General features: G+C 38.2%; 1 protein-coding gene across 6 annotated transcripts in view; it reads left to right on the top strand.

Annotated features, from left to right (window-relative positions):
* The window catches only part of TNIK (TRAF2 and NCK interacting kinase), a 357,185-nt gene that overhangs the window by 219,167 nt on the left and 110,330 nt on the right, over nucleotides 1-27,688 (top strand). For all 6 annotated transcript variants that reach the window (XM_045539660.1, XM_045539658.1, XM_045539657.1 and 3 more), the window contains exons 4-7: nucleotides 5,454-5,579; nucleotides 16,614-16,724; nucleotides 20,162-20,252; nucleotides 22,413-22,543. In XM_045539660.1, coding sequence (XP_045395616.1) covers nucleotides 5,454-5,579; nucleotides 16,614-16,724; nucleotides 20,162-20,252; nucleotides 22,413-22,543 — 459 coding nt within the window. The remainder of the gene's footprint in view (nucleotides 1-5,453; nucleotides 5,580-16,613; nucleotides 16,725-20,161; nucleotides 20,253-22,412; nucleotides 22,544-27,688) is intronic.

Raw genomic sequence — 27,688 nt, 5'->3', positions numbered from 1 at the left:
TGAAGACGTGTGGAGTTAGCCAACTCACCAGGCCACTCTGGGTCTGTTTCCCCAAATCTATAACAATATAGATCACAGGTGTGTAACCTCACCTGGAGATAATTTGGGGCAATTCATACATGCTTGATTCTCATTTAATTTTTAATATTTTTAACATTTAATGAACTGTGATTTAAAAGGCCTACCTCAAACTCCATGTTATATACCAACTTGGAACATGCTGGAAAATGTCAACTTGGTAATTCGTGCTGCTACGTTACCCCATTCATGTGCAGAATGTCTTTCATTATGAAGATCAAGGCATGCTAAAATAACTCTTTTCATTTGCAACTAATAATATTTATCCTAGGAAATGTAGATTTTTCTGCATCCTTTGGAACTGAAACAAAACTGAAAATTTATAAGCTATTGAAGCTGATGCGTGACTTTCAATTTCTTTTGTAAATTCTAATTTTATGTTCACTAAAACATCTTCTTTATTTTCTTTGATTAACTGTATAAGTAGATATTACATAGTTAAACTTACAAAAATAAATGCTCACTGATTTAAAAAATTTAGTTTTTGTCTGCTATATATTGGCATCCTGCATAAAATTTTTATTGCAGGGAGGGATTTCAGTACTACAAATTATTCTTAAAAATTCTTTAAACCACATTCTAGATGATAGTGATGATCCCTTCAAATTCTAATAGTCTACGATACTTTAACAATAAATTGTCTTCAACTTTGTATCACATTCAGTCAACACCAAAGGTGAGAATGAGAGATACATTAATACAAACATCTGCTTAATGGCAACTGCTGCTGTGAAAGCCGAGCAGGTGAGCAGGAGCAGAGGTGACTGTGTGCACACATCTGTGGGGTAGTGTCATTTATGGGTCTGTACACCTCATACTTCTCTCTACACATCATCCTGACCAGCCCCTTGGATTGTTTTGGGAATTACATAGTTTTATTCATGTTCCATAGATTGAGAGTTAAATGTTGGGCAAACTCTTTGTTACAGAGCACAGTAATATTAAATATTTTATTGATTCCATTTTTAAATCCTAGTATATTGTAGGTACTTAAAGTGTATTCACCTGTGTAATAAATATGCAGCTTAAAATCTCTCCTTTATCCCTTGAATTCAATCATAAGCAAATATGATTATATGCTAACAAGCTCTTTTAATTGGAGGACCAAAGTCAGGGTTCTCTTCAGCCCTGGTTCAAGATGCTCTTAAACTCTTTCGATTAGCAGCTTTGGTTTTAGTCACTGTGGGTAATTGCCCTTCATCTGTCTAGGAGTTTTATGTATGGAATAAGAATACTACATTTGGAGTCAGACAAATCTGGGCTTGAATCTGAGCTGTATCATTTAAAATATGAGTGAATTTGAAAAAGCTACTTAATCTCTCTGAGACTCATTTTCCTCATTTGTAAAATGGGATCATTAAGAACTCCATAGAGCTGTCTTGAATACTAAATAAGACAGTGCACACACAGCTCCTGGTACATAGGAAACATTATATAAGGTTGGCTTTGGCTATATTTTATGACCATGATGGTGACAATCATATTGCCATTGGAGGTGGTCAGTGGCTTAAAAGCATCTCCTAGAATCATCCATTCCCTTGAATTTGAAAACTGCTGTCTTTTCTCATGGTTTCTCATCTCCCAGAAGGCCAAGCCTGGTTTCCCATGTGGTGGCAGAAGGGTTCTCTGCGAGCAGTAGGAGAGGGCGGGTCTCAGGGCACAGGTACTTTTGAGGCCACTGATCCTTCCTGTTTGCTAATGTCCCATTGGCCAAAGCAAGTCATGTGGCTAAGCCCAGATTCAAGGAGAGGGAAATGGGCTCCACTCTTTGGTCCAGGTAGGCCAAGTATCATGGCCACTTTTTTTTCCAGTCTGCTACAAATATTAAGCAACACATAGATTCTGATGATCCTCAGGAAAAGAATAATCATTTTCTTTATGTGGATACTAAAACTATATTTAAATAACTACTTAATCATTTGTAAGCCCTAAGAAGTGGCTTAGACAGGTATTCTTATTCCTTGTTATAGCCGAAAATAACTGACATTCAGAGAGTTTAAGTGTCATGCTGGAAGTTAACATAAGAATCAGACTAGATTTTGAAGTCTTCTGATTAAGTAACGGTTCTTCCTAGAGTACTGGACTTGGCTTGTTAAAGTTACTCTTTTTAAATTTGTAACAATTTGGTACCACTACTTTATTTTTCACTATGACCCAGTGGTCATTAGTTTTTTAGTGAGCTTGATTCCTGTGCTTAATACTTAAGATATAGGAATAATACATTTACTAAATAGAGGACACTCTTCTGTTATAACTTTTTAGTCTAATTCTAGCCTCAGTTGTTTTTTGCCTTTGGGAAAGCATCGTCACTCATCTCCCTCCCTGGGCCATATCATGAGAGGCTGGACTGTCTGTGGCATGGCGAAATGAGTTCTTGTCACTAGCAAGGGCTTCCCTTTCTATTTCACCAAATAACTTACTGCCATCAGTGTCCTGGCCTAAAAATCTAGATAAACAGTAGCCCTGAAGCCCTGATAAATTTCATGCTCACTTAAAAGGTCCCAGAATACCAAGATCAAGGATGTATATAACCATGGAAATATATAACCATGACCCACAGTGATTCCATAATTACGTTTGGAAACAGTGCAATTTAAACCTAAAATTCAAATGACTTAGATTTTTTGCCATCCTGCTTTTGAGATTTATTTACTTTTTTGGTTAAGAAGATTAATAATAATGTTTATTTTGTATTATACTTTATAACCCACATATCTCATTTAATTATCACACAATACTGGAATTTATAATACCTATATTTCATTATAGGTAGGAAACCTAGGTTCCAAAAAGGTAGGTTACTTTCTTGACATCCCACAGCCGGAGAGGAGTGGTGCCAAATCCAATATGCACCCCACCTGCCCGCCCTCATCCTTCTGATGCTAGATGCAATGCATAGCTTTTCTTATTGTCATAGTGCATCATTTTACCTTTGCGAAGTGGTGGAGAATGTGGTGACTTTATTCTAACCTCCAGTACTATTTTATTTAAGTGTTTCATAAGTTCTTATTTTCTTGATCACGTGGTAAGCTTTTTTAACCACCCCTTCCCCCCGACTTACACCACATCACCCAACATCCAGGAGGCAGGCAGTAAGTACTAGTCGAAGTAACCTGAGTTCTCGCTGAGAATGACTGAAGCTGAGACTGACAGGCTGTAGTTGGAAAGTGATCTGTGTCTTTTATTGCCTCATGTAGTTGCCTTTTTAATCAAAGCAGCAGTCGATGCTGTGCTGCCCCCAGAAACCCTCCTATTGGTTTTCTCCCCTTCTATTTAGGCTTCCCCAAAGTACATCTGCTCACATCCGACATTTCACCCACAATTATTTGACCCCACAGGCGAGTTTAAAATAGCTACTAGTAAGACACATGAGGTGTGCTGCAGGGGCCCTTCAACAAGTTGAAGGTCTGTGAAGGTCACTGCCGCACAGGCCTGCGCAGTGAAGGCGTGGGCAGTTTCCCGTGGCGGCAGGGAGGAACAGGGTGGCCAGCAGTGTGCCAGCCCTGCCTCAGCCACCTTGCCAGCCCCACACCCCTCGACTCTCTTCCTTGCTGTTCGGCACACGTGCTTCTCCTGAGCTCAGCATCCCAATTGTACATTCTATTTTAAGATTACCTAGTATTCAATTGAGTTAAGCCGTGTGATATATAACATGCTTTACTTTCCTAGGTTTGAAAATCTCCTGGGTTTTTTTACTAAAACCTATTTTAGTAAATATGTGTGGTCAGCACATGGCAGCTATTTCACTACTGTCCTTACCCTGTTCTTACCTGTTCCTTCTAACATCACCAGGGCTGTGCTAGGCATTAGGCCCTTTGCAGATATTTATTCTTTTATTCATATTTATTCACAGGTACTTTGCTTGGTGCTGGGGATGTTACAGAGAGCAAAAGCAAGCAGGATTCTAGTGCTTATGGTCGTTGAGGGCTGATAAGGAAGAGAGACTTAATCCAGTGATAAATGTGGCTGGCAATTCTGATAGGTGCTACAAAGGTAGAGATGCATGATGATCCAGGGGGCTAGAACCAAGTCAGGCAGACCAGGGAGCTCTGCTGGGGAAGGAAGTGTGGATCTGAAATCTGAAGGCAGAGGAGAGATTATAACCATGGAAAAGAGAGTCACATAATGAGGAACTTATGGCACATACCTCCACACCAGTGTCAACAAATATGGCAGGTGTGTTAAGGAGTGTAGGGGCTAAGACAAGATATAGTGGGGGACCTTGACACTGCCTGAGAGAATTGAGGGAGACTTCCCTGGGAAGGGTCACACTCAATCAGGAATGATGAGTAAAAAGTATGTGAAGAAGAGGAGGGGGAAGAAGACAGCACATGGGAGGCTGCATAAGGGCCCAGGAATGCAGAGACACTGGACGGAGACTGTGCAGCTGGAGGGGACACACTGGACGGAGACTGTGCACCTGGAGGGGACACACAGACAGGGGACACACCATGGGTGGTCCTCTAGTCCTCGTTATGTAATATCTTACACTCAGGGAGAGCCATTGCTCACTGCTGCTTCTAAATCAATTATCCTTGGGGAGGAACTTGTTCTACCAACCTCAAAAATAAAACACTATTTTTCTGTCCAACTGATGTGTACGCATCAATAAAATAAAATTATGGGAGGACACATACTCTCCACCAGTACTGCCAGGATCTCTGAAAAAGGTCCGGATTGGTGGACTCCAAATCAAAACTCAGAATGAATGAAACCTGATTGTCAGGAAACTCCCTCTGTAGCAGAGTTCTCTCTTTTTATATCCTCAGCATGACCACATTTCCCCCTTTCTTTTCATGTTCAGTTTCCTGAAGGTGAGGTGGGTACTCCTGCTTTGTGAACTTCCTCAAATCTAGAGAACTTACCCCTGCTCCCTTTCCCATCTGACTTTCATCGTCTTCAGTCATGCACTTCAATAAAAGTGGGCTTCAAAGAAAATGAACTTAACGAAATTGAAATCTGAGAGCCTATGTGTTTTTCTTTTCACTTTCCTCAATCTTTCCTATACCGGATATGATCAGTGATAGGTATTCAATGGATATAGTCCCCAGAGGCCTGCGGTGAATTTTATCTCAGCAGCCTGTCTACATCGATCTCTTCCAGATGAAGAGATGAGGGGTTTTCTTGGTTTTTTGTTTGTTTGTTTTCCAGCAAGTTGTATGCTATGTGTGCTTGCTGTACAAATGGAAGACCGCCTTGGACTGCCAAGGTGTTGTCTGATAAACTTTTCCTTTGCAGTCAGATATAATAATCATGCTAGTTTGTCACCATAGAAGAAAAAACTTACCACTTAGTTGATATAGATGCTGTTGAAGAACAGAATCTTACAAAAGACAATGGATTTCCATGACAGAATATTTACTGTTCTAATACAGGATGAAGAGGAAGAAATCAAACAAGAAATTAACATGTTGAAGAAATATTCTCATCACCGGAATATTGCTACATACTATGGTGCTTTTATCAAAAAGAACCCTCCAGGCATGGATGACCAACTATGGGTACGTAGTGTTGTCTAAATTCGCTTTATGTACATGAAGAACAATCAGGCTCAAATGGTTCATTGCCTTATCCTCATGACTAAATTTCATTGAGTAACTCCTTCTTTGAAACCCTCAACCCTCGTAATTTCCATAATATTGTGTTTTCAAGGTTCTCTCTCGTTTTCTTAAATACCTCTTCATCTTTCCAGTATCTCTAAATCTTTCTTCTTCTATCCCTTAATATGAACCATCCCCAAACCAATTGTTCTATTTTCTGTTTTGTTTTTTTTCACTAATTGACAACATTTTATTGCATTTATTTTAAGCACCATGTTATTTACTGTTTATGAATTATATCACTTATTCTGATTCTTTGAGGTGGGCATTATTATTATCCTCATTTCTTAGGTGACAAAACAAAGATATATAAAGAGGATAAGTAAACTGTCTCGAGGTGTACACTTTTATATTCTACAACCAAGCTATCACCAATATTGCAATCTGATATTAGTTTCCTATTATGTTCCTACCTTTACTTTTCCAAATTTCTCCTTAGATTGTTATCACATAGAAGCACAACTAGAAAAAGAAATACTACTCTTGTCCTCATGAGGCATTTTATACATTTACCTTCATCCATAGTGACACAGAAGCTACTGGACAGTTGCTGGGGGGATGGTCAGGCAGCCTCTGCATGGACACAAGTCTGACAAATGTATTCCAAACTGGGCAGAATGTGGGGCCTGTAATGGCCCCATTGGCCACTTGCATTTAATTGCAGGTGAGGAAAACGGAATGTGAAGTCAGGATTCTTCCCCATGTTGCCGAGTTTGGAAGTGCTCACTACTTGCAGATCCTCCTTTATTAAGTTGAGGAAGAGGATTAGTTTACTCAAACCGTCTCCTGGCTAGGCGCAGTGGCTAGCACTCTGGGAGGCCAAGGCTGGAGGACCACTTGAGCTCAGGAGTTCCAGACCAGCCTGAGCAAGAATGAGACCCCTGTCTGTATTTAAAATAGAGAAAAGTAGCCGGGCACCATGGCGTGTGCCTGTAGTCCCAGCTACTCAGGAGGCTGAGGCAGGAGGATCTCTTGAGCCCAGGAGTTTGAGGTTGCTGTGAACTATAATAACGCAGCAAGACCCTGTCTCAAATAAATAAATGAAAAATAGTTCTGATATCAAAAGTTAGTGTTCCAGATAGGATTGAAGCTTTGTGTTTAAATCAATTTCGTTTGACTTCACTTTCAATCTTCATTCCTCAGTTTCTCTAATATTCAAAGAGGATAGTAAGACCTGTTAGCTACTAATAAGACTGCCGTGAAGTCTAAGAAATACATTTTGAAAAATGCAGTAAGCCTTTTGGGAATGTTTTATCAAATAATTGCAAAGGTCACAGATAGTTGACTCTTTGGACTAACGGCATTTTGTTAGGATTACATTTATATGAAAATATGATTATGAGTTATATAGAGACATAGCCTACTGCATTTTCTAACATTTATTCCCTATATTCAGACTACATGAAATATTCCCCAGATATTTCTTTTGCTGTGGCTAAAGAAAAAGAGCTTTGCACATCCACCAGCCAATATGTGTGCTGTTTCAGGTGTCTGATTGAATTATAATCTGGTGCTAATGCTATCAGTCTTGTTGTGGAGATAAACTCTTGTTTAGTGCCAGCTCTTTGTGAAAATACAACTACTTCTGATAATGGCTAAGTTATTCTCCTTTATCAACTAACTGTTCAGGGCCAGATCCGGAAATCAAAAAAGGGAGCTCTTTCAATAAAGATTCCGATCTCTCAGAAACAAGGCAAGCTCAAACACATAACGTCTCATTCCGCTGCATCTCAGCGATGAGAGGCTCTCCGTTTTGCCGCATGCCATTCAGACACTGGGAGTGAGTGAAAAGTACTGTCTATTAAATGGACTAATTTCTCTAAAATTAGAGTGTGAAATCACACATATTTTGCTGTCTCTTTTGATACCACCATAACAATCACGAGGCTAGACTATCTTGTAAAAGGAAATAAATTTCTAATTAGCTTCTGAAATGTAGGGTGGTCAAGTAAGATAGAGATCTTTGTACTGTAATGGCTCGATAAGCTATTCATTAGATTGCAAAACTGTAGACTTGCAGAGCTAAGAGTTAAGAAATTATTCTATATGCATGTCAGGGACAAACATTCTAACAGCTGGCTATGACCTGGCCCGGGAATCCGGAGACCTAGAGTCCAGCCTTGGCAGAGGCAGCATCTCTGGCATTTGGTTTCTACATTATAAAGATGACAATGTTGGCCTAGGTTTGAGTTTGCAAACTGGCAGCCTGGAGGCTAAATGCTGCCTGGATAAATATGTTTAGTTTGGTTGACATAAAGGTGGTGGTGTTTTAACTATAACAATATTAGAAAAATTGAGCAGTGTCACAGAAAAGTCTGAATTCCTTGAAAAGTTTTGAAAAAAAACTCAAATCATCTAGAAATATTGGGCCTGAAATCCCAAATAGCAGGACTATGTTAGAGCAGTAGACCATCTGTTTAGAGGGCACGTGCTATTTGCACCAGGGCCCCTGTCACTCCCTGCTGTCTTCTATACACACTTAACTTCGTGCATTTACATTACTTGTCCAGCCCCTGTATGAGATCATCTCAGAATGAGATACTGAGGCAAGCCAAGACATGAACACCTTCAGCTACCAATGAGAGATCCTTTTTAGAATCTGCAATGATGTTGGCACAACGCCCAAACCTGAGTCTACCATATTTTAGATTAACATTGCTATAGCATCTTGGCTTGGCAAAAATCATGCCCACTTAATTTTTGCTTGTTTTAGGATTTAAATGTAAGGTGCTGTAGATAATGCCCTTAAAAATTCAACCACCCATAGCTTTTGAACAATTAGTTAAAATTTCTGTTTTGCTCATTCTGTTTGTGTTTCAGAAATGAGGCTTTTAAAAATTGTTTTAATTAGTGTTTACTTTTATAAGTAAAGAACTCTCTTCATACATAGAGGCTAGGTAACTTGTCTGGGGAAGTGATTGAATCTTGCTAGCTGTGAGTAGAAATTTTTAAAAGGTTGAGTTTGGCAAATGTAGGAGTGCCTAGCACAGTAAGAGGAATGATGGTAAGCAGTCTACCAGTTCCGGAACTGCTTCATTGTGTGACCTATTGAGACAGAGGGTAAATTACTTAGATATAAACACAGATCTAAAGCTACACCTAATTTAATACCTGGCAACTGGTTCAGAGTTCAGCTTTAATAGAGCCATTTTTATGAATTAATGGGTGATTCTTTGACAAGAATGTGAAACTAATTTCTTTTTTTTATCACAAAGAATTTCATTTGCACTTTGTTTAAACTGCTTTTCACCTTAGCAAAAGGAAGACTTCATGTATGCTCAAAGTTATTTTGCTAAAGGTCTATGTAGCCCTTCTGAATCCTTTTCTAGATTAACTCTGAGGCAAAGTCTATGTTCCTATTTATGTTGTGCTTCTCCAAATCCTCAGCTACCAAGATGCTTAGTCCTAATTTCTCTGAAGCCAGTATTTTCTTTCTTTTCCTATTTTTAACCTACCTGAAAACTTGCTTACCTGTTCTTACTCTAAATTCTTCTATTTGGGTATAACATTCTGAGATGCAGAGTTGTAAAGTTCTTCCAACATTAAGGTTAGTTTCTATGATTGGGTCTGTGGATAAAATAGACATGGAATGATTACTCCTATCAAGAAAAATTCTGCAGAAGATTTTTCATGCATACATGTAATTTGAGTCCAGAAACAAGATGCAGCTAACTTCTGTAGCGTTTCCTTAAATGCTATCATGCTGACTCTAAGATGTCTGTCTCCTTATGTAGAGCATTTCTACGGGGCTTTTCCTTGGGCAGGCTTCCTGCTGCCAAAAATACCAGTTGGCTCAGTATATCCAAACTGCCATTGTCATTCTCAAGGTATAAAGTTGTTTATTATCCAGAAGCTTTATGAAAGTTTGGGACACTTCCCATCCTTGGGACTCATCTTTTTAACTTTTGAAGACTTAGAATATATAGTTCAAACATTCTCTTTTCAAGTCTAAAAATAAAATTCAGAAATGAAAGGAGTTTTTTTTTTAAATACTGTACATGCTTGTTTAAAAATAAGTACAAAAAGGCTGTTAAGGTTGCTTTTCCAAATCTGAAATCCCCAAGTTTTACTTTACTTTAGTCAGTTTATTGAAAGGATAAATGTTTTCATATATATACCTACCAGTTTTTGCATTTTTGTATTTTGTATTTCTGTACACACATTTTATATTGTGAGACTTAAACTACCTTTTGCAAATGAAGCAGCCTTCTGTAACAAAGTTACTGAGTTTGGGTTTTGGTTACACCTTCATAAATCATGCAGATGAGAGCTGTGGCTATTTCCAGCCACACGTGATAAAAATACCCTGTGCCTCACCAATGTTTCTGGAAGTTCAAGGTCAATAGTGATCCTTTGCGGCGTTGTAAATTCTTCGAAGTTTATCTTTCCTGTCTTTTTCTTAGGGGTGCCCCTTCCACTGTTTGGTGTAAACTCTTCTCTCATTTTAGGAAGACTTTCATCTTCCTGCTTGCTCCTCTTCCTCCCCTGTGCCTTTCACCATGAAAGAGAAGAGATCTGTCAGCAGTCATTTATTCTTGTGGGTGGGTGACTCGTGATATTTGGGAGGAATGAGTTCCTGTCAGGGTATTCTGGGTTAGTGTCTGCAGTTTTAAAATACCATCTTAAGGCTTTGTTTCTCATTACAGAAACTTGAAACCAATTAACTAGCAAGTGAGTGAATACTTTTGGGACCCCAGAAATCGTTCTAGCCTTTTAGACTGCCTCTGAGAGTAACCCTTTAGAAATTCTTTCAGAGGTTATCAGGCTTGGAAAGGGAAGTGTGCAAGTGACCACATCTGATGATTGCGTGCTGAAGGCCCCTCGTCCCTTGTGAGGAGGTCAGCTCAGGGCTGACTTGGTGTTCTAAAACTTCCTCTGGGACCAGTGGTGGCTGAACAGTCCTCCCTTAAATACTGTCCTAGAGATAGGGGAAACACAGGAAGGCAGAATAAATGACAGCTCAACCTCTAAGAGAAAACATCCCACTTGCTAGAAACATAAGACAACTGACAAAAATATGTGACAGTCAGCCACACAGATTATGAAATATGGCAGAACTCTTTATTTTTAAAAATTGACCTTTGTTATTTGGATAGAAATAACTACCCATGTCCAAGTAATCCAGCAATTCTTTTCTCTAATAAATTGCTTATGCCACACTCTGTTTTTTTTTGATACCTCCTTTAGTCCCAGGCCCCATCCCAGCCTGCTGCCCACCTTCAACTTGACCTTCCTTCTGTCTTCCCAAATGGCACACATGTTTATTTCAGTCTGATCCAATATTTCAGTGGGTTCAGTGAGAATTCCAAATGTAAGACTCCTTTTAACACTCCCCCACCACCACCCCCTTCACCACCTTGCAAGTACAAGGATCCGTAGCCCTGGAACACACCACTGTGTCTCTTGTTGTGTGACACAGACTTGAAAAAAAGGCGTATGTCTTTGTGCTCTTTCTTGTGTTTTAGAAACACACATGCCCAATGCCCTTTTCAGACATTTTTCAGTCCTGTCTCTTCACCATCTAAGTGAAATGGACCTTGGGGAGCTATTGATGCTCTCTTCCAAGTCAGGAACTCTTCCTTTTTTGCATTTTTATAGATGCAAAACAGACCAAAGAATGGAAACGTAATAAATACAGCTTGAGGTTTCCACCAGTGAGGAGCTTTATATCCATAGACATAGTTAATGTGCACATCCAACGTATAAGTTTATACTTCTCTTTTATTGCAGTGGTGGTGGGGAGGGATGTTGCTGAGCCCAGGGTGGTTAGGGAACATGCCCAAGGTCACTTAACTAGTGACTGAGAGAGCAATACGCTTTAACCCTGATCTAGTTACTTAGTGAGTGTAGACTATGGCTAAGGCTGCAGACCATAACTAAGCTCTATTTCCAAATAAAGATAAAGGAATTGAGAGGAGGAACAGTCAACAAAACAACATTTGTAAATCACTTAGCCCAGTGCCTGGTGCATGGCATAATTCTCAGTAAATGTTAGTAAGTGTTATTGCCCCAGTATAAACTCTTTGAGAACTTTCTTCCAGGGAGAATATTAATGATCCATTATTTATTACTTGTGAGATAGGAAGTTATTGACTTATCACTGCTGGCCTTGGCATGTTGAGCGCTGTTTCTGTTCATTAATGTGATGAGGATACTTATGGGGAGGCAGGGTCCCTGCTGTGTGGTGGCAGTAATTATCAGTGTTGGTGTGGCTGCAGGAACCGATTGCTAGCAAGTGCTAGTTTCTTTCTTTCTTTTTCTTTTTTTAAAAAATCCCATTATATAATTTAACAATCATTTTGTTCCATAGTGAGATGAAAAGAATTTAGCAGCCTTCAGCTGGAGCTGAATGGACAAGCAAATTATAGAAATCACTGACATTAGTGCCTGGCTAGAGCAGGGTTGTTTCCTACTGAATATTTGAAAGTATTTTGTACAATCTAATTTTGAAAGACTGGAGTCACTGGGCTTCCATTACTTTCCTTGGGAACTATAATTACGTGGCCTAATAGAGCTCAGTGGTGGGGCATTTTCTCCAGCTGATAGGGGAGCAATGGATATATTTGTAGGCGGTCTGGTCACTGCAGTTTTCAAAATGGGATTTGGAAAAAGGGCACAAAGCATATCCTATGCTCACTTGGGAAAATATTCTTTTCCTTCTTTGGAAGCATGTTTCTTTTGGTCCATCCTGCTGGTGTCGAACCATGGTTTGCTACATAATGTGATTTTCTCTAATTTTTTATTTTGGAGAATCCCCAAAATTACACAAAAATAGAAAGAACAATATAATGAACACCCATGTGCTCCTAGAGCCTTCAACCAGTGTCCAGTCCCATCCTATCTGTTACTACATGCCTATCTACTTCCCTTATTATAGTATTACTTTGAAGCAAACTTTATCATGTTACTTTTTTAAATTCTGATAACATACACATAACATAAATTTACCTAAATTTTTACCACTTTAAAATTTATAATTCAGTGTCCTTATGTATATTCACAATGTTGTGTAACTGTCACCACTGTCTAGTTCCAGGACCTTTTTATCTCTCTAACAGGAAACTGTACCATTAAGTAGTCACTCCTGTTCCCCCTTAGCCCTAGTGCCTGGCAGCCACTAATCTGCTTCTGTCTCTATGGATTGCCTATTCAGATATTTCATATAAATGGAATCATACAATATACGGCCTTTTTTTTGTCTAGCTTCTTTCATGTAACGCATAAAGTCTTAACGATTCATCGATGTTGTATCATGCATCAGTACTTCATTCCTTTCCATGGCTGAATAATATTTCATTGTATGGATATACCACATTTTGTTTATCTCTTCATCTGTTGATGGACATTTTGGTTATTTCTACCTTTTGTCTATTGTGAATAGTGCTGCTTTAAACATTCATGTACAAGTTTTTGTTTGAACAACAGTTTTCAATTCTTTGGTTCATATATAAGTGGAATTGCTGAGTCATATGTCACTTCTGTGTTTGACTTATTGAGGAACCCACAAACTGTTTGCCACAATGACTGCACCATTTTACTTTCCCACCAGCAATTTCTCCACATCTTTGCCAATACTGGTGATTTTCTGTCTTTTTAAAAAAAAATTACAGTCATCCTAATGGGTGTAAAGTGGCATCTCATTGTGGGTTTGATTTGCATTTTTTTAATGACTGGTGACATTGAGCATCTTTTCATGCAATTGTTAGCCATTCATATATCTTTGGAGAAATGTCTATTCAAGTCCTTTGCCCATTTTTTAAATTGGGTTGCTTGTCTTTATATTGTTGAGTTGTAAGAGTTCTTCATATATTCTGGATACTAGATAGACCCTTATCAGTTATATGATTTGCAAATAATTTTCCCATTCTGTGCATTCTTTTCCCTCTCTCTTTTTTTTTTTTTTTTTTGACATAGAGTCTCACTTTGTTGCCCGGGCTAGAGTGAGTGCCGTGGCATCAGCCTAGCTCACAGCAACCTCAAACTCCTGGGCTTAAGCGATCCTACTGCCTCAGCCTCCCAGGTAGCTGGGACTATGGGCATGCACCACCATGCCTGGCTTCTTTTCCCTCTCTTGATAGTGTCCTTTGATACACAAATGTTTGTAATTTTGACAAAACCCAATTTATCTATTTTTTTATTTTGTTGTTTGTGCTTTTGTTGTCATATTTAAGAAGCGATTGTTAAATCCAAAGTCATGGAGATTTACCCCAATGTTTTCTCTGAAGAGTTTTATATTTTAGCTATTCTATTTAGGTCTTCGATCCATTCTGAGTTAATTTTTCTGTATATGGCATGAGGTAAAGGTTTAATATCATTTTTTTGCATGTGAATATCCAGTTGTCCCAGAACCATTTGTAAAAGAGACTGTCTTATAATTTTATCCACAAGTATTTAAGCATTTTTCTCTAAAAAATAGGAACTTGTTACATAACCATGGTACAATTATCACACTTAAAAAATATTAACCGCATTTCCTTAGTTTCATCAAATATGTAAGTCTATTTTAAAGTTGTAATTGTCTCAAAATTTTTACCAGCTCTTTTTAAAAAATCAGTACTCAAATAAAGTGCATCCATTGCAGTTTATTAGTATATCTTTTTTAAGTGTTTTTAAATCTATGGAATTTCCTTCCATCCCTTTTTTGTTCTCCTTGCAATTTGTTTGTTAAAGAACTATTTGTCCAAACTGGTTTCCTAGTCTAGATTTAGCTGATTGTATCCCGTGATATAACATGTTCCCCACTTCTCTGAATTTCTTACAAATTGGTGGTTGGAGCTAGAGGCTTGATCAGATTCAGGTTTTTGTTTTTTGTTTTTGGCAAGACTACTTCTTGTACGATGTTGTGTTCTTTTATCAGGAGGCAAATTATATTTATTTCTTTTTTTTAATGTTGGCAGCATTGATGATCACTGCCTGAATCTGTTAGTTTATTAGGGGGTACAAAATAGTGACATTCTAATTCTATTATGTCTACTTCATGTATTAGATGGAATATCTGGGGTTTTTTTGTTTGTTTGTTTGTTTTTGAGACAGAGTCTCTCTCTGTTGCCCGGGCTAGAGTGAGTGCCGTGGCGTCAGCCTAGCTCACAGCAACCTCAAATTCCTGGGCTCAAGCAATTCTTCTGCCTCAGCCTTCCAAGTAGCTGGGACTACAGGCATGCACCACCGTGCCCGGCTAATATTTTCTGTATATTTTTAGTTGTCCAGCTAATTTCTTTCTATTTTTTGTGAGATGGGGTCTTGCTCTTGCTCAGGCTGGTCTCGAACTCCTGAACTCCAATGATCCACCCACCTCGGCCACCCAGAGTGCTAGGATTACAGGCGTGAGCCACCACACCCGGCCAGAATATCTGGTTTTTATGGAGAGAAGTTTACCTTCTTTTATTATTTAACTACTCAGTGGTGAAATTTGTATAAGGCAGGATAAACCCCTCATTCTTTTCCTTTATTTCCTAGTTCTCAAAATAAGAAGTTGATTCTTTATTTTCTTGCAACAGTGCCAGTTATATTCTTTTTTGGTGGTGACTTTATTGAGGCATTAGCATATTTAACATGTTTTTAGACATTGCACTTATTGTTCTTACTGATGCTCAAATTATCCTATCTTGGCCACTGGGCATCTCTTCAGGTTGACTTCTAAGTCCTTTTGGACATAATTTGTGGTCTTTGATAGCTTCTGGGCTATTACATATGGTAATTTTCCAGCTCTTATCTGGATGGCATGTAGTCTATTTGTGACACTTCCCAAATTTCCCTACAAAAGCTGCTGCTTATAGGTCTTGAAACTTTTTTGAGTTCTTTGGTGAAGATGGGAGGATTTCTCTAGCCTTTGTGGGTTCATAAGAAGACAAGTCAGAGCAGGTACTGGAAACTCATTCATGAAACTCAGCTCATGAGGTTTTATTGAGCTTCTACTAGGTGTGCAGAAAAAAAGAAAACAAAATTTCTACCTGAAGATTTTGTAGCTTGGTAGGGTATGTTTTAGGACCTGGTGACATTTCAGGAACGTACATTTGGATAAAGCCAAAACCACCAATGTGATTTTATTGTGGCTCTGTTTTAGTTCTGTCTCTTATATCAAGTCAGGAATTGACTGCTAGTTATTCTGAATTCTTTTCATATAATTACAAAAAAATAGCATAAATACCTAATAAAGTAACTTTTGTTCAAGGTATTATTTGAAAGAGGAAGGCTGAAAAGGGATGTGTTTTTCTAAGCCTAGAAAATGCATGTAAAAGTACAGAGATAGCTTTTCTTCTAGTCTCTATTTCCCTGTAAAGTAAGGGCAATGTTTATTTTCTGCCTGTTATAAAGTTGCTGAGTACTATAATGAGTTTATATTTATGGAGCGCTTAGAGCTTTTTGGATGAAAGTTGCTAAATTAGAGTTTATTGTTTATTGAATTTATTTGATGTGTCCAACCTCCTGGGAACATTTTCTGAAGTTAATTAAAAACAGACAGTCCCCATTCTGACAGCTTGCAGTGCCACTTACCAACCAACAACATAAACTGCGTGCACTTCTGTTACCCCGAGCTGGGATACCTAGAGAACCATAGTTCATTCTGACAGAGCAATAGTCCTACTTTTATGTAAGAGATGAGTTCATATGCTGAGTAAAAACAGAGATAGTCTCAACTGTGTCTGAGCCACCTACCTACTTCCAATTAAAAAAATATTTAAAATATGGAGATTTTCCTCAATTTCCAGCTAGAACTTACAATTTAAAAATTTTAAAAATAATCTCTCCTTTCTATCATTTTGGGAGGAAATTAAGGTAAAAGTTTATGTTTTCTATATTGTTGTATGATCACTGTTTCTTTGCAGGAATGGCTTCCCAAAGCAGCCAACTGAAATGTCTTCTGTTTTTTTAACCCAACCTAGTGGAAGCTGTGAAATGTAATGATAATAATGGCTTGTTTGCTTCCTTTGCCAGTTGGTGATGGAGTTTTGTGGTGCTGGCTCTGTCACTGACCTGATCAAGAATACGAAAGGTAACACGTTGAAAGAAGAGTGGATCGCATACATCTGTAGGGAGATACTACGGGTAGGTGACAAGTGGGGCCTGGGCTACCTCCCAACATGGTATCTTAGGAGGTGTTGGGCTTTGTTCGGCCTCCCAGTGAAATTCATAAATGTATTAAAAACTGTTTAGAGGCGCATTCTGACAGTGGTGGTGGCAGTAGTGGTTTGGTGTGGAGGTCTGCTTTGATGGCAGTGAGAGTCTTTCTGGATAGGCTGTGTGTACTTTCACTTGGGCTGATGAGGGGTGATTTCCCTTAGCAAGGGATTCATTTTCACTGGTGTTTCCAATTGGAAATCTGATTTCAGATCATAAAGATAATGTCCCGCTTAGGAAATGGATTATTTTAAGGGATATTTTGATCACTTATTTAAATTATTCATTTGTGAAAGTTTATAACTAATAACTAATATAACTAATGGTGTAATGCTTTCTCACGATGTAAAGTCTCTAAGGATTGTATGACTTTAGTCATTTGTGTACTTACAACCTAGTTTAACTGATTTTACCTTTTTTAAAAAAAAAATTATGAGACCTAGTCACTTAAAACAATAAAAAATGACTGGACAAGACTGTGTCTGTTTGCTCGGTTTTGCCAACAAATCCCATAACCAGGGAGTCTAGACAATAGTGTCACATTTGCTGAGCTTGATTCAGGGAGAAGAAAGTAATTGTGCATATTTTAGTTCATTTAGACTGGTTTTATTATCTCTTCCTACTAATACGGAGGTTATTATCTGTCTATTGAGCATTCTTATTAGATCTGCTTGGCAATCGTTATTTATTTATAAGTTTTGCCTTCTTAATTTAAGGGAACAAAAATTAAAACTGTTTTTCACTATGTGTCTAAGATACACCTTTGAGAGCGATATGTGCTATGGATGGATGGATGAATGAATGGAAGTTAAGAAAGAAGGAAGGCAGGCATAAAAAGAAAATGTCTATTCATTAAGTGCAAATCAGATTAGGCAAAAGACAAATAGAAAATGAAATTTAAAAATGATAACATTGATGTGAATAACTTCTACCCTGAAAACTACAAAATATGACTGATAGAAATTAAAGAAGACCTTAATAAATGGAGGTATATAGCATTCATGGGTCAGAATACTCAATATTGTAAAGATGTCATTTCTTCCCAATTTGATCCATGGTTTCCTTGAACTCCCAATTAAAATCCCTGTGGATATATTTATGGAAATTGATAAAGCTGATTTTTTAAAAAGTTATATGGAAATGCAAAGAGCCAAGAATAGCCAAGGCAATCTTGAAGTAGAACAAAACTGGAGGATTTATGCTACCCATTACCAGGATTTATTATAAAGTTACTAAGTAATTAAGGTAGAACAGTATTGTCACAAGATTAGACAATGACAAAGGAATCAAGAGTCCAGGAACAGACTCACATCATATAGACACCTGATTTGTGACAAGGTAAATGCCGCTGTCAAGAGGAAAGGGTGCTCTGGTCGGTAAATAACATTTGGCCCACTGAATGTGCATATGAAGACATGAAACTTGACACTTTATACCATATTCAAAGTTTATCACAGCTGGATTATAGATATACATTGGAAAGATATAAAAACCAAAGCTCTTAAGAGAAAACATAGGATAATACCTCCGTGGCTTGGGGTAGGCAAAAAAAGCCTTCTTAAACAGAACACAAAACAAAATTTGAGCGGAAACAAGGAGGCTTGGCTGCTGATTACCTTGACATCGGACATGTGTCTCCAAGCTTTGGTGTACCATTGTGTGAACTTAATTTGAATTTCCGACGTAAAATTTCACTCAGAGAGAACATAATGGATTAGTCATCCAGCCTGCCCAGTGGGTGCCAAGAATCTCCCAGGTCTATGGGGCTGGGTTCTGCCCAATATGCCTTTCTGCACTGCCATGGAGCCTCACAGGGTGTCAGTTGTCTGATCTGATCTGTAGGGTTCTACAAGCAGCAGGGATGTTTCACCCAGGGAGCATCTCCCAATACCTTGTTTTAAATTGTGTGAGAACAATAGTTTTCTTCCTTCTTCCAGTACATTCTCCCAAGTAATACCAGCATTTCAGATATGGTGACTCACTGGAAGGGGCATTTGATCACCCAAATGTCCCTGGCCACAAGAATTTTCAGAGGTGACCCTCTATGCATTGTATGATCTCCTTAAATAGAACCTTTGGCTACTTACGACATGCTCTGGTATCTGTTTCCAGCCACTTCAGTGGTGAAGGAGGGAAGGGATCTTAAGTCCCTCTCTTAAAAATTTATGGGGTATGTATGTATATGCTGTGAAAACCATACATTTCAATCTGCTTAATGCCTACCTTGAGCCAAACTGATAGATAAGAAAGGCAATTTTTGAACACTCAAACCAGTGCCTCCAACCGTTCTGTAACATGGTTTGTGCTTACTGATATTCCTAAATGTACATATGGATCTTTCTGGACATCTGTACTCTCATGCTGAGTTTCTTCAACAAGGGAATTCAGATATTTAGTTTTATTTCTTTTTATGTCTGCCTCATTTTTCATACCACAATTTTGTTGTTGCAGAGAAAAATTAGAAGAACAGAAAATCATAAATAATAAAATGATAACACTTCAATAGCCAGTACCTTGGATTATCAAGTGTTAGCATAATGTAATTTGCTTTTTCAAGACTTCAACTTTAGATTCTTTTAGGTTATAATTTATCTGAAAAATACGTGACTAACTTAGAGTAAATCTGTAATGTAGAGAACTTAGCACAAAGAAGCCATAGTCAGAGTAATTCATAAAGAAATGGAACACAATCAGGTTTGGACGTCACTGAATAAGTATCTCACATAATGGGCACAAAGTCACAGATACCATAAGCCACTAAAAAATGACAGTGATAAATGCCAACAAAGGAAATAGAAATTGTTTTCCTTTTTAAAGGTAAGCCACATTGGCTAAAGCCAATAGGAAATTTCTTGGCTGGTCTGAGGAATATTTTGCTCTGCTTAATTAAAATTGTATGACAGAAGGTAACTTTTCACTTTTAAATTCAAATATTGCCAAAAAACCTGTGAGGATCCAGTTAAGTCAGGTTAGTTTTCCGTATAGAGACCCTGTAGATGTTTCTGTTACACATTAGCAAATGCAGGTAGTCCTCACTTTTCACAGTACTGTGTTAACTGAAGTTCGTGGATGTGGGAACCATGTCATCATTTGTGTGGTTCCATGGTCCCTGATATCAGATCCAATATGCAAGCGTTTGATCTAACACAACACCATGCATTGCAAGGACTGCCTGTATATTTCAGTTTGTATTGATCAACTGCCTACAGGTTAGAATAGCACTATGAGTACATTAAAGATGCGAATATAGTTCTGAAAAGTATGTCTAGGTGAGTTTAATTTTTTTGATCATTAACATTCAAAATAATTTATGTACATCTTGGCTTATGTTCCTATTAATCCTTCTCAACTCTTTATAATTCCAGGGGCTGAGTCACCTGCACCAGCATAAAGTGATTCATCGAGATATTAAAGGGCAAAATGTCTTGCTGACTGAAAATGCAGAAGTTAAACTAGGTAAGAACAGCATCCAGTGAGTCTTGGAGTTGCAGGAATGGATAGGATTATATCAACAGCTTTTTAAAAATTAATGTAAATTTGTCACTGTGGATTTGAAGGGTATTGCCCTAAAAATAGAAAGGAAAATATTTCTTTGTCTATTTAAAAAATATTTTCCAAAAGCATTTTGAGGAGTGCATTGCATATAGTATGGGGAACAGAACCATGTGCTTGAAGAATGTATAGAAATAATTGAGATTTTTTTGTTTCAGTAGATATTAGAAGCAACAGACCTCAAAATAATCTCCTATATCTTACAGATTGTTTATATTGTAGCTGCCGTAACAGAATACTGAGGACGCAATTGTTTCCATTAACAATATCCACAGTTAGACATATTTAGAATAGTCAATTCTAGCTATATTCCCACATGTTTACATTATATTTACATTGAATTCATTATTGCCTTGGTCACCTGTATGGAGTGGATGCTCAATATTCTACTTGAGGGGCATACTGGTTATCGCACTTCCATCTGCCAGAGTTACCAGTGGGGAATCATTTTCCTTGGCATATCCTTTAGAGCCCTTCCTGAAACAAATCTGGGATTGTCCAGAGAAAAGTAGAGGATCCCCATGTGCATTTACCTGCTTGGTGTAGATGAGTAAGAGCCTGAATTGACAATATCCTACAGGGTACACAATTTGTCATCTAGAAAATGATCACTGTCCATATGATTGTATATTTTCAAAGAGATTTAAATATTTTTTATGTTTATATCCCAAACATTTGCTCTTCCTTTTTGTTAAAGTATTTGATTTCCATTTTTTTTTGGTTAGCATTTGGGGCCAGACTTTCATCTCATGAATATTCTCTTTTAGAACAAAAGCATACATTATGTAGGCTAAGCAGTTATATATATATTGACTAGATAAGCTATCCTCAGAACAGTCTCATATCACTAATTACTTGTTGAGAATATATTATATGCCGGGCCCTGTATAAGATACTTTTATATAGATTATCCTTCTTAAACATCAGAGCAATTCCATGTAGATGTCATCATCCTCATTTTATAGATTAGGAAACTGTAACTGAAAAAGGTTGATCTACTAGCCCCAGGTCACACCACTAGTAAGTGACAGAAATAGCATGCAAAATTAGGTAGTCTGACTCCAGACCTTCGTTTTTAATCACTTTTCTTTTATCCCTTAAATACTATCCTTTATGGCAACCAAGCTTCCCTTTTATTTAACACCTATTTTCGGTACCCATGGATGGGGACCTTGGTTGAACCAATCATAACATTTTATGCTTTTCTCATTGGTACACTTCATTCATTTATACATGCAATTTAAAAATGCACATTTACAATCACAAGGATGGAAAGACAAGCACCACATGTGCTCAATACTAAATTGGAACTAATTGATAACACTTATGTGCACTATGGAAGTAAAACGCAAGGGTAATCAAGCAGATGGGAGGGGAGAAAAGAGGATGGGTAAATTCACACCTAACAGGTCCAATGCATACTAACTGGGTAGAGGGCACGCATAACTTTGACTTAAACTGTACAAAAGCAAATTATGTAACCAAAACGTGTGTATGCTTGTAATATACTGACAAAAAAGTATTACAATAAAAATACACATTCATAGGATTAAAAAGGTAAAAAACAACCCAACTGCCCGCTGATGGATGGGTAGGTAAACAAAATGCGGTCTGAATATACAATGGAATATTATTTAGCCTTGAAAAAGAAGGAAAATCTGACACATGCTGCAACATGGATGAACTTTAAGGTCATTATGTTAAGTGAAAAAGCCAGTAACAAAAAGAGAAATACTGTATATTTCCACTTACACGAGGTACTGAGAGTAGTCAAATCATAGAGACAGAAGGTAGAATGATAATTGCCACGGGCTGGGGGGGAAGGATGAATTGGCAGTTATTGTTTAATGGACGATGTTGAGGAAGATGAAAAGTTCTGGAGATGGATGGATGATGGTTATGGTTGCACAACAATGTGAATGCACTTAATACCACCGAAATGTACATTAAAATGGTTAAAATGGTAAATATTATGTTACGTATATTTCACCGCAATAAAAACATGCACATTCATTTTATTACCGTATGAAACCTAAGATCACAGATTTTCATTCACTTGAACAGTGGACTTTGGAGTCAGTGCCCAGCTTGATCGAACAGTGGGCAGGAGGAATACTTTCATTGGGACTCCCTACTGGATGGCACCAGAAGTTATTGCCTGTGATGAAAACCCAGACGCCACATACGATTTCAAGGTAAGACTTCTTCATTGTGTTTCAAAACAGTGCCTACTGTCTCTTCTTGAGTCTTGCAGTGGGAGGATTCTCAAAAGCCTTTGAATTTATGATTTATGTGACCCAAAGGCAGAATGGAAAACATTATTTGAATTTAAAATTATAAGATATTCAAGTAAGAATCTTTTAATGAATTCACCCATCATATCTGATTGCCTATTTGTAAAAAAAAAATGTTTAAATCATTTTCTATATTTTTAAAAATTTACTTTTGCTTCTTCTTATTGGAAAACAGATTAGATTTCCATTTGTTAGTTTAGATTTTTGATAAAGTATACATTCTGATAGCTTTTTATGTTAAAAGAAACCAAGATATGAATTTGTTGTCTTGGGTCATCTTTTTCTGATTATGTGTAATCATATTTACTTATTTCTACATTGCTCAAAGTCTAATTACTTGGAGTTTCTTTCTCATGAGAGAGAATCAAATGGGATGTTGCTAACTACTTCATGGTGTTTCTGCAGTGCAGCATGGAGTTTCATAGAAATTTTATTTATGCCATATTACTTTGTGTAAACTAGAAATTTGCTAAGAAACTCAAAGCAGTGTTCAAGTAGACTCCTCCAAGAAGCCCTTGTCTTTTCTATTCTGCTAGCCAAAAATCAAACATAATTTTGGGTTACTGCTTTGTCAATAGCTGCAGTATCAAGTGACATTACTTCTTAATGAACTGTGACTGAAAATCGAGACAATAAAATTGGGGACAATGGGATCTAGGAACTGAGGGTTTTCAGATTGTGCACTAAGTAGACGGACACCGTGTGGTCTTTGTGTACAGCACAGGACAACCCCAGGCAAAACTTGAAACTGGGCTGGTTTCGGAGGCACATGGACTTTTACCAAAGGACTTTATTGATCCTCTCTAAATACCATCATCTTACAGATGAGAAAACTGAGGCAGAGGTCTCTATAAGTGTACACTCAGTTAGTGATCTCGGAGTTGGGACTTGAACCCAGGTCTCCTAACTCTCTGTTCAGAGTTCTTTCCAATCTATTGTGCTCCTCTATAATGTACTTCTATATAAATCTCCAGTTTATCAACCAAGGAGTATATTTAAAGAATTCCTTTAAAAGAACGTTTTTAGTTGTCTGGGTGTGGGGTTATTATTGAATTCAGGTCACAAAGATGCAAACATTGCAGCGTTTTCAGGGCCTAGTGTCTCAGGGCGTTGACAAAAAATTATTTGCCTATTTGGGGAGATGCAAGCTTGAAGGTCTGAAAACATAATAATCTCCTGTAAATTCCTCCTTCCTTCAAAGTTAGTCGCTGTGATAACCTGACAGCAATCTGTCTGAAAACAGCTGCCAAGTTAAAAATTAATCTCCTGCCAAAATAAATGTCACTTATTTAAACTGCTAATGATAAGCATATTTAAATAATTCCATTTGCACATCCCTTCAGAGGAGCCACTACAAAATATACATCCCAGGCCACATATGTGTACCATCATTGGCTATAAGCAACTCTTCACACTATAGTTATACCTAATAAGTGCTAACTAGTCTACATCTGGGCCACAGATACTGTAGACTACTTTATGACATACCATGAAGAATCAGAGTGTTTTAGACTTTTATCCTCAGCTTAACCTTTTAAATATTGTGACTGGCTACCATTGTATATGGGACTTTTGTTTTGTTATCATAAAGCAGATCCCTGTGACTGACTCAGTTTTACTAGGGTGACTAGAAGAGGCATTCTTCCTGCCAAGCCAAAGCTTGGAGTTAAATTGATGTCTTTGTCTTCTTTCCTCAGATTCTGGCTGAGGAATATAGCTTGGGATCAGTGTAAATGTGTGAGACCAAGGCATAACTCTAGGTGTGGGCAAAGCCTGGGGTATGAAGAGCCCCAGGAGTATCTTGCCGTCCAGTGATTTCAAAGATACTGGAAGGCCCACATGACTGTGTAACAGTATCCTGAGACAATAAAAAAAATGGAAGATTAATTTCTGTCTTATATTAAAAAATAAAGAATCCTGATGGAAAGAACAGATTCAGCTACATGAGTCATGTAGACCTGAGTGCGAATTAGTTTATCCGGATTGTCAGGAATGTACAAGAGAAGGAAAAAGTCATGGCAAGAATATGAGCTTCCCTGGTAACTTGTCACGGGTAAAAGAAGGAGCATGACATCAGGATGACTAAGGAAGACCAGGCAGAAAGGAGGGCTTGGGGGTTCTTTGAAGATTAATTTTTGCCATGTCACAGTTTACTGTAGACCAGAGAAGATGCTCATCTTTAAATAATCTTTCTACTTCTTTCTTGTTACCATAGTTTATCCTTTTTTCTATTCAACATTCTTAGAACTGTGGCCTATCACCAGGGGACAACTTGACAATACAATGACTTTCGGAATCATTTATTCACTCATGCAGTGTGTATGCATTGAATACCCACTGTGTGTATGTATTGAATACCCACTGTGTGTAAGGAATTAATCAAGCTGCATCTGTATAAGCAGTTTCTGACAGAGAGTTCATTTGAGACCCCACCAAAGCCCAAGGATTTGGCACTGTGTTTGGTGGTCCATTTGACCCAGTGGTGTATCCCAGCCCCAGAGGCTGATGTCAACACTTTGGGCTTTTATGGGCTAGAGGTACTTTCAGCTGAGAGGGCATGTTTACAATAAAAGGTGACTTGGCCACTGGACTTTGTTAGATTTCCTACCATGAAAGCCTTTCCTGTAAAATAAAGACAAAATGTGAAAAAGAAGAGTGTAGCTTGGCTTTGTTATTTAATTTAGTATTTATTGGTTATTATTTAATTATTATTTATTATTTGATTTCTCTAAGATGTCTCTAAAGACCACATACTTAAAAAAAAAAAAAAACTAAAGCAATTCAATATTGTAAGATCCTCTATAGAAAAGCAATCTGAAGAGCTCATGCTTTTCACTGCAGTCTGGTTTTGTGTGGTATCCACTGGGCCCAGTTAGCGACTCGCTGAAATAGACCCTCTCCTAAGGAGGGGCGCCGGCATCTCACTCCCCCCCCCCCCCCCCTGCCGTGTGCCGGCTTTCCCCTGGAGGCCCTTCCTTTCTTGTTTTCAGAAATTCTGTCAAAACACTTCAAGTGAAAGGAAAGGTTTCATTTCCCTGATAAGTATGCAGGGCAATAATGAAAGCTTTCCCATTTGATAATAAGCATTCAAAAGATTTAAAATTAATAAAACTGTTCAGAATTCCTAGGCTGTTAAAATTGTTATTTTTTAAAACTTACTTTGAATTTCATTTTGGTTGGACAGGATCTGCTAAACATTTCACAGTCCTGTGTAGTTACTGCTTTCACAGAACCACCCACTAAAGAAAGTTCTCTGTGGCCAAACGCCCATCAGTAGGAAACTGGTTGAATAAAGGCTGGAGCGTCTGTCCCATGGAATGCTACCTAGCCATTTAAGCAGTGACGTAGCGTATATGTTGAACTTGGACAGATCTCAGGATACAGTGTTAGGTACAAAAAGTAACTTAGAATACAGTGTACATAATACAGTCTTGCTTCCCCCGCCCCATGATACACACACACACACACACACACACACACAGGGCACACACGGGAAATCTGGAAAGAAATAGTATTTACCTACAAATAGGACAAGTGGACAGAGAACTTAAAATTTTTATTTCCCAAATCTTTCTGCCCTACTATTTTTTTTTTGCCATAAACAGGCCTCGCTCTTCTATTAAGCCAGCGAAGTAAGAGAAGTACAGTGAAATGGCATAGTCCCTCACCCCACCCCCAGGTTCTGTCCACAGGCCCGATCTGTGCTGATGTTGTGTGTTATTCACCTAAACTCTGTTTATAGGACTTTTCACATAGGTGCTGCAGATTATTTGCATACATAAGAGTTGCCTGCAGGGTTTGGGTGAATATTGTGCACTGGCTGTAGAGAAAGTACTCATTCTCCTGTGTCACTCATAATTGGTATTATTCAGGCAGGGTGGAAATGTCTCTGCTAAGACAGAGGCTCGACTGGAAATAAAGTGAGCAAGCTGACGAGTGGCAGAGGCAGTGCGACGCAGGGTGTCACCTGAGAGGGTAATATTCAGATTGCAGCATGGTGCGTCTACACTCTCAAACAAGTCCTGGCCTTCGTCTGCTGAGATTCAAACAAAGGTCCTTCCCTATTCAGTCAGAAGGAAGATGATACAGATGCCATGCTGGTGTCACCAGGGGGAAACTGAAACTCCCATAAAACATGATTCTGTGGCTCTGTGTTCACACTCACCTATATAGGATTCCTTAGTCAGACCCAGCCAGCACCTCGCCCGGGCAGCAGGCCGATCTGCAGTGGAGTCTAACATGCCCCTTTGGTCAGATTTTGTTATCTTGTAGATAGATAGGGGGTTGAAGATTCCTGTCCTCAGTTTGCTTTATGTGTGAAATGGGATTATTAATAACTGCCTCTGCATGGACACCCTCAGTGACCCTGAACTCACCACCTTAGTTCTGTTCACGTATAGTGTAGTTTGTGAGTATAGGCATAATACGTAAGAGTCAGTCTTTTGAAATCAAGATGGGACCAGTTCAAGATAGTCTTTGCCTCCTGTTTGCTATATTACCTCCCCTACCGAGAGGAGTTATTTAACCCTTCCTGAGCCTGTATAAAATGGGAATCATAAATTGTATATTACAAGGTAATAATAGAATAGAATTAATATATACAAAGGGATTAATACAATGCCTGACACTTGATGAGTACTCCATATATGATGGTTTTGTGTTTATGTATCATATGAAATTACTGCTGTTTGGGACTATTTTGGGCCTAAGAAAACCCAATAATTTCATATGGTTCCCCTGTATATTTGTATTACACATCTTTAACTGTCTGCTTATGTTGAGCCAAATCTCCTTCTCTGTAATTTCTACCACTAGATTAAGATGCTGTCCTTAGGGACCACACAAAATGCATACAATTTCCTTTTTCCAATTGGAACATTTCAAAAAGAATAAACTAGCAAGAAATAAGTTACCCAAGGAAAGACTGTTTTCTGGTTTGTGAAACTTGGTAGAGTACAGTCTGCCAGCTGTGCACGTTATTATTAAGCTCTTGTCTGACCGCTCTGGACTGCCACGCTGCCCTCTGCTTTGTGACGATGGGGCTAA

Source organism: Lemur catta, chromosome 1 (assembly GCF_020740605.2).
Source record: "Lemur catta isolate mLemCat1 chromosome 1, mLemCat1.pri, whole genome shotgun sequence".
In the NCBI taxonomy this organism is placed as follows: domain Eukaryota; kingdom Metazoa; phylum Chordata; class Mammalia; order Primates; family Lemuridae; genus Lemur; species Lemur catta.
The sequence above is the reverse complement of the archived record's forward strand: the minus strand, read 5'-3'. Positions and strand labels throughout refer to the sequence as shown.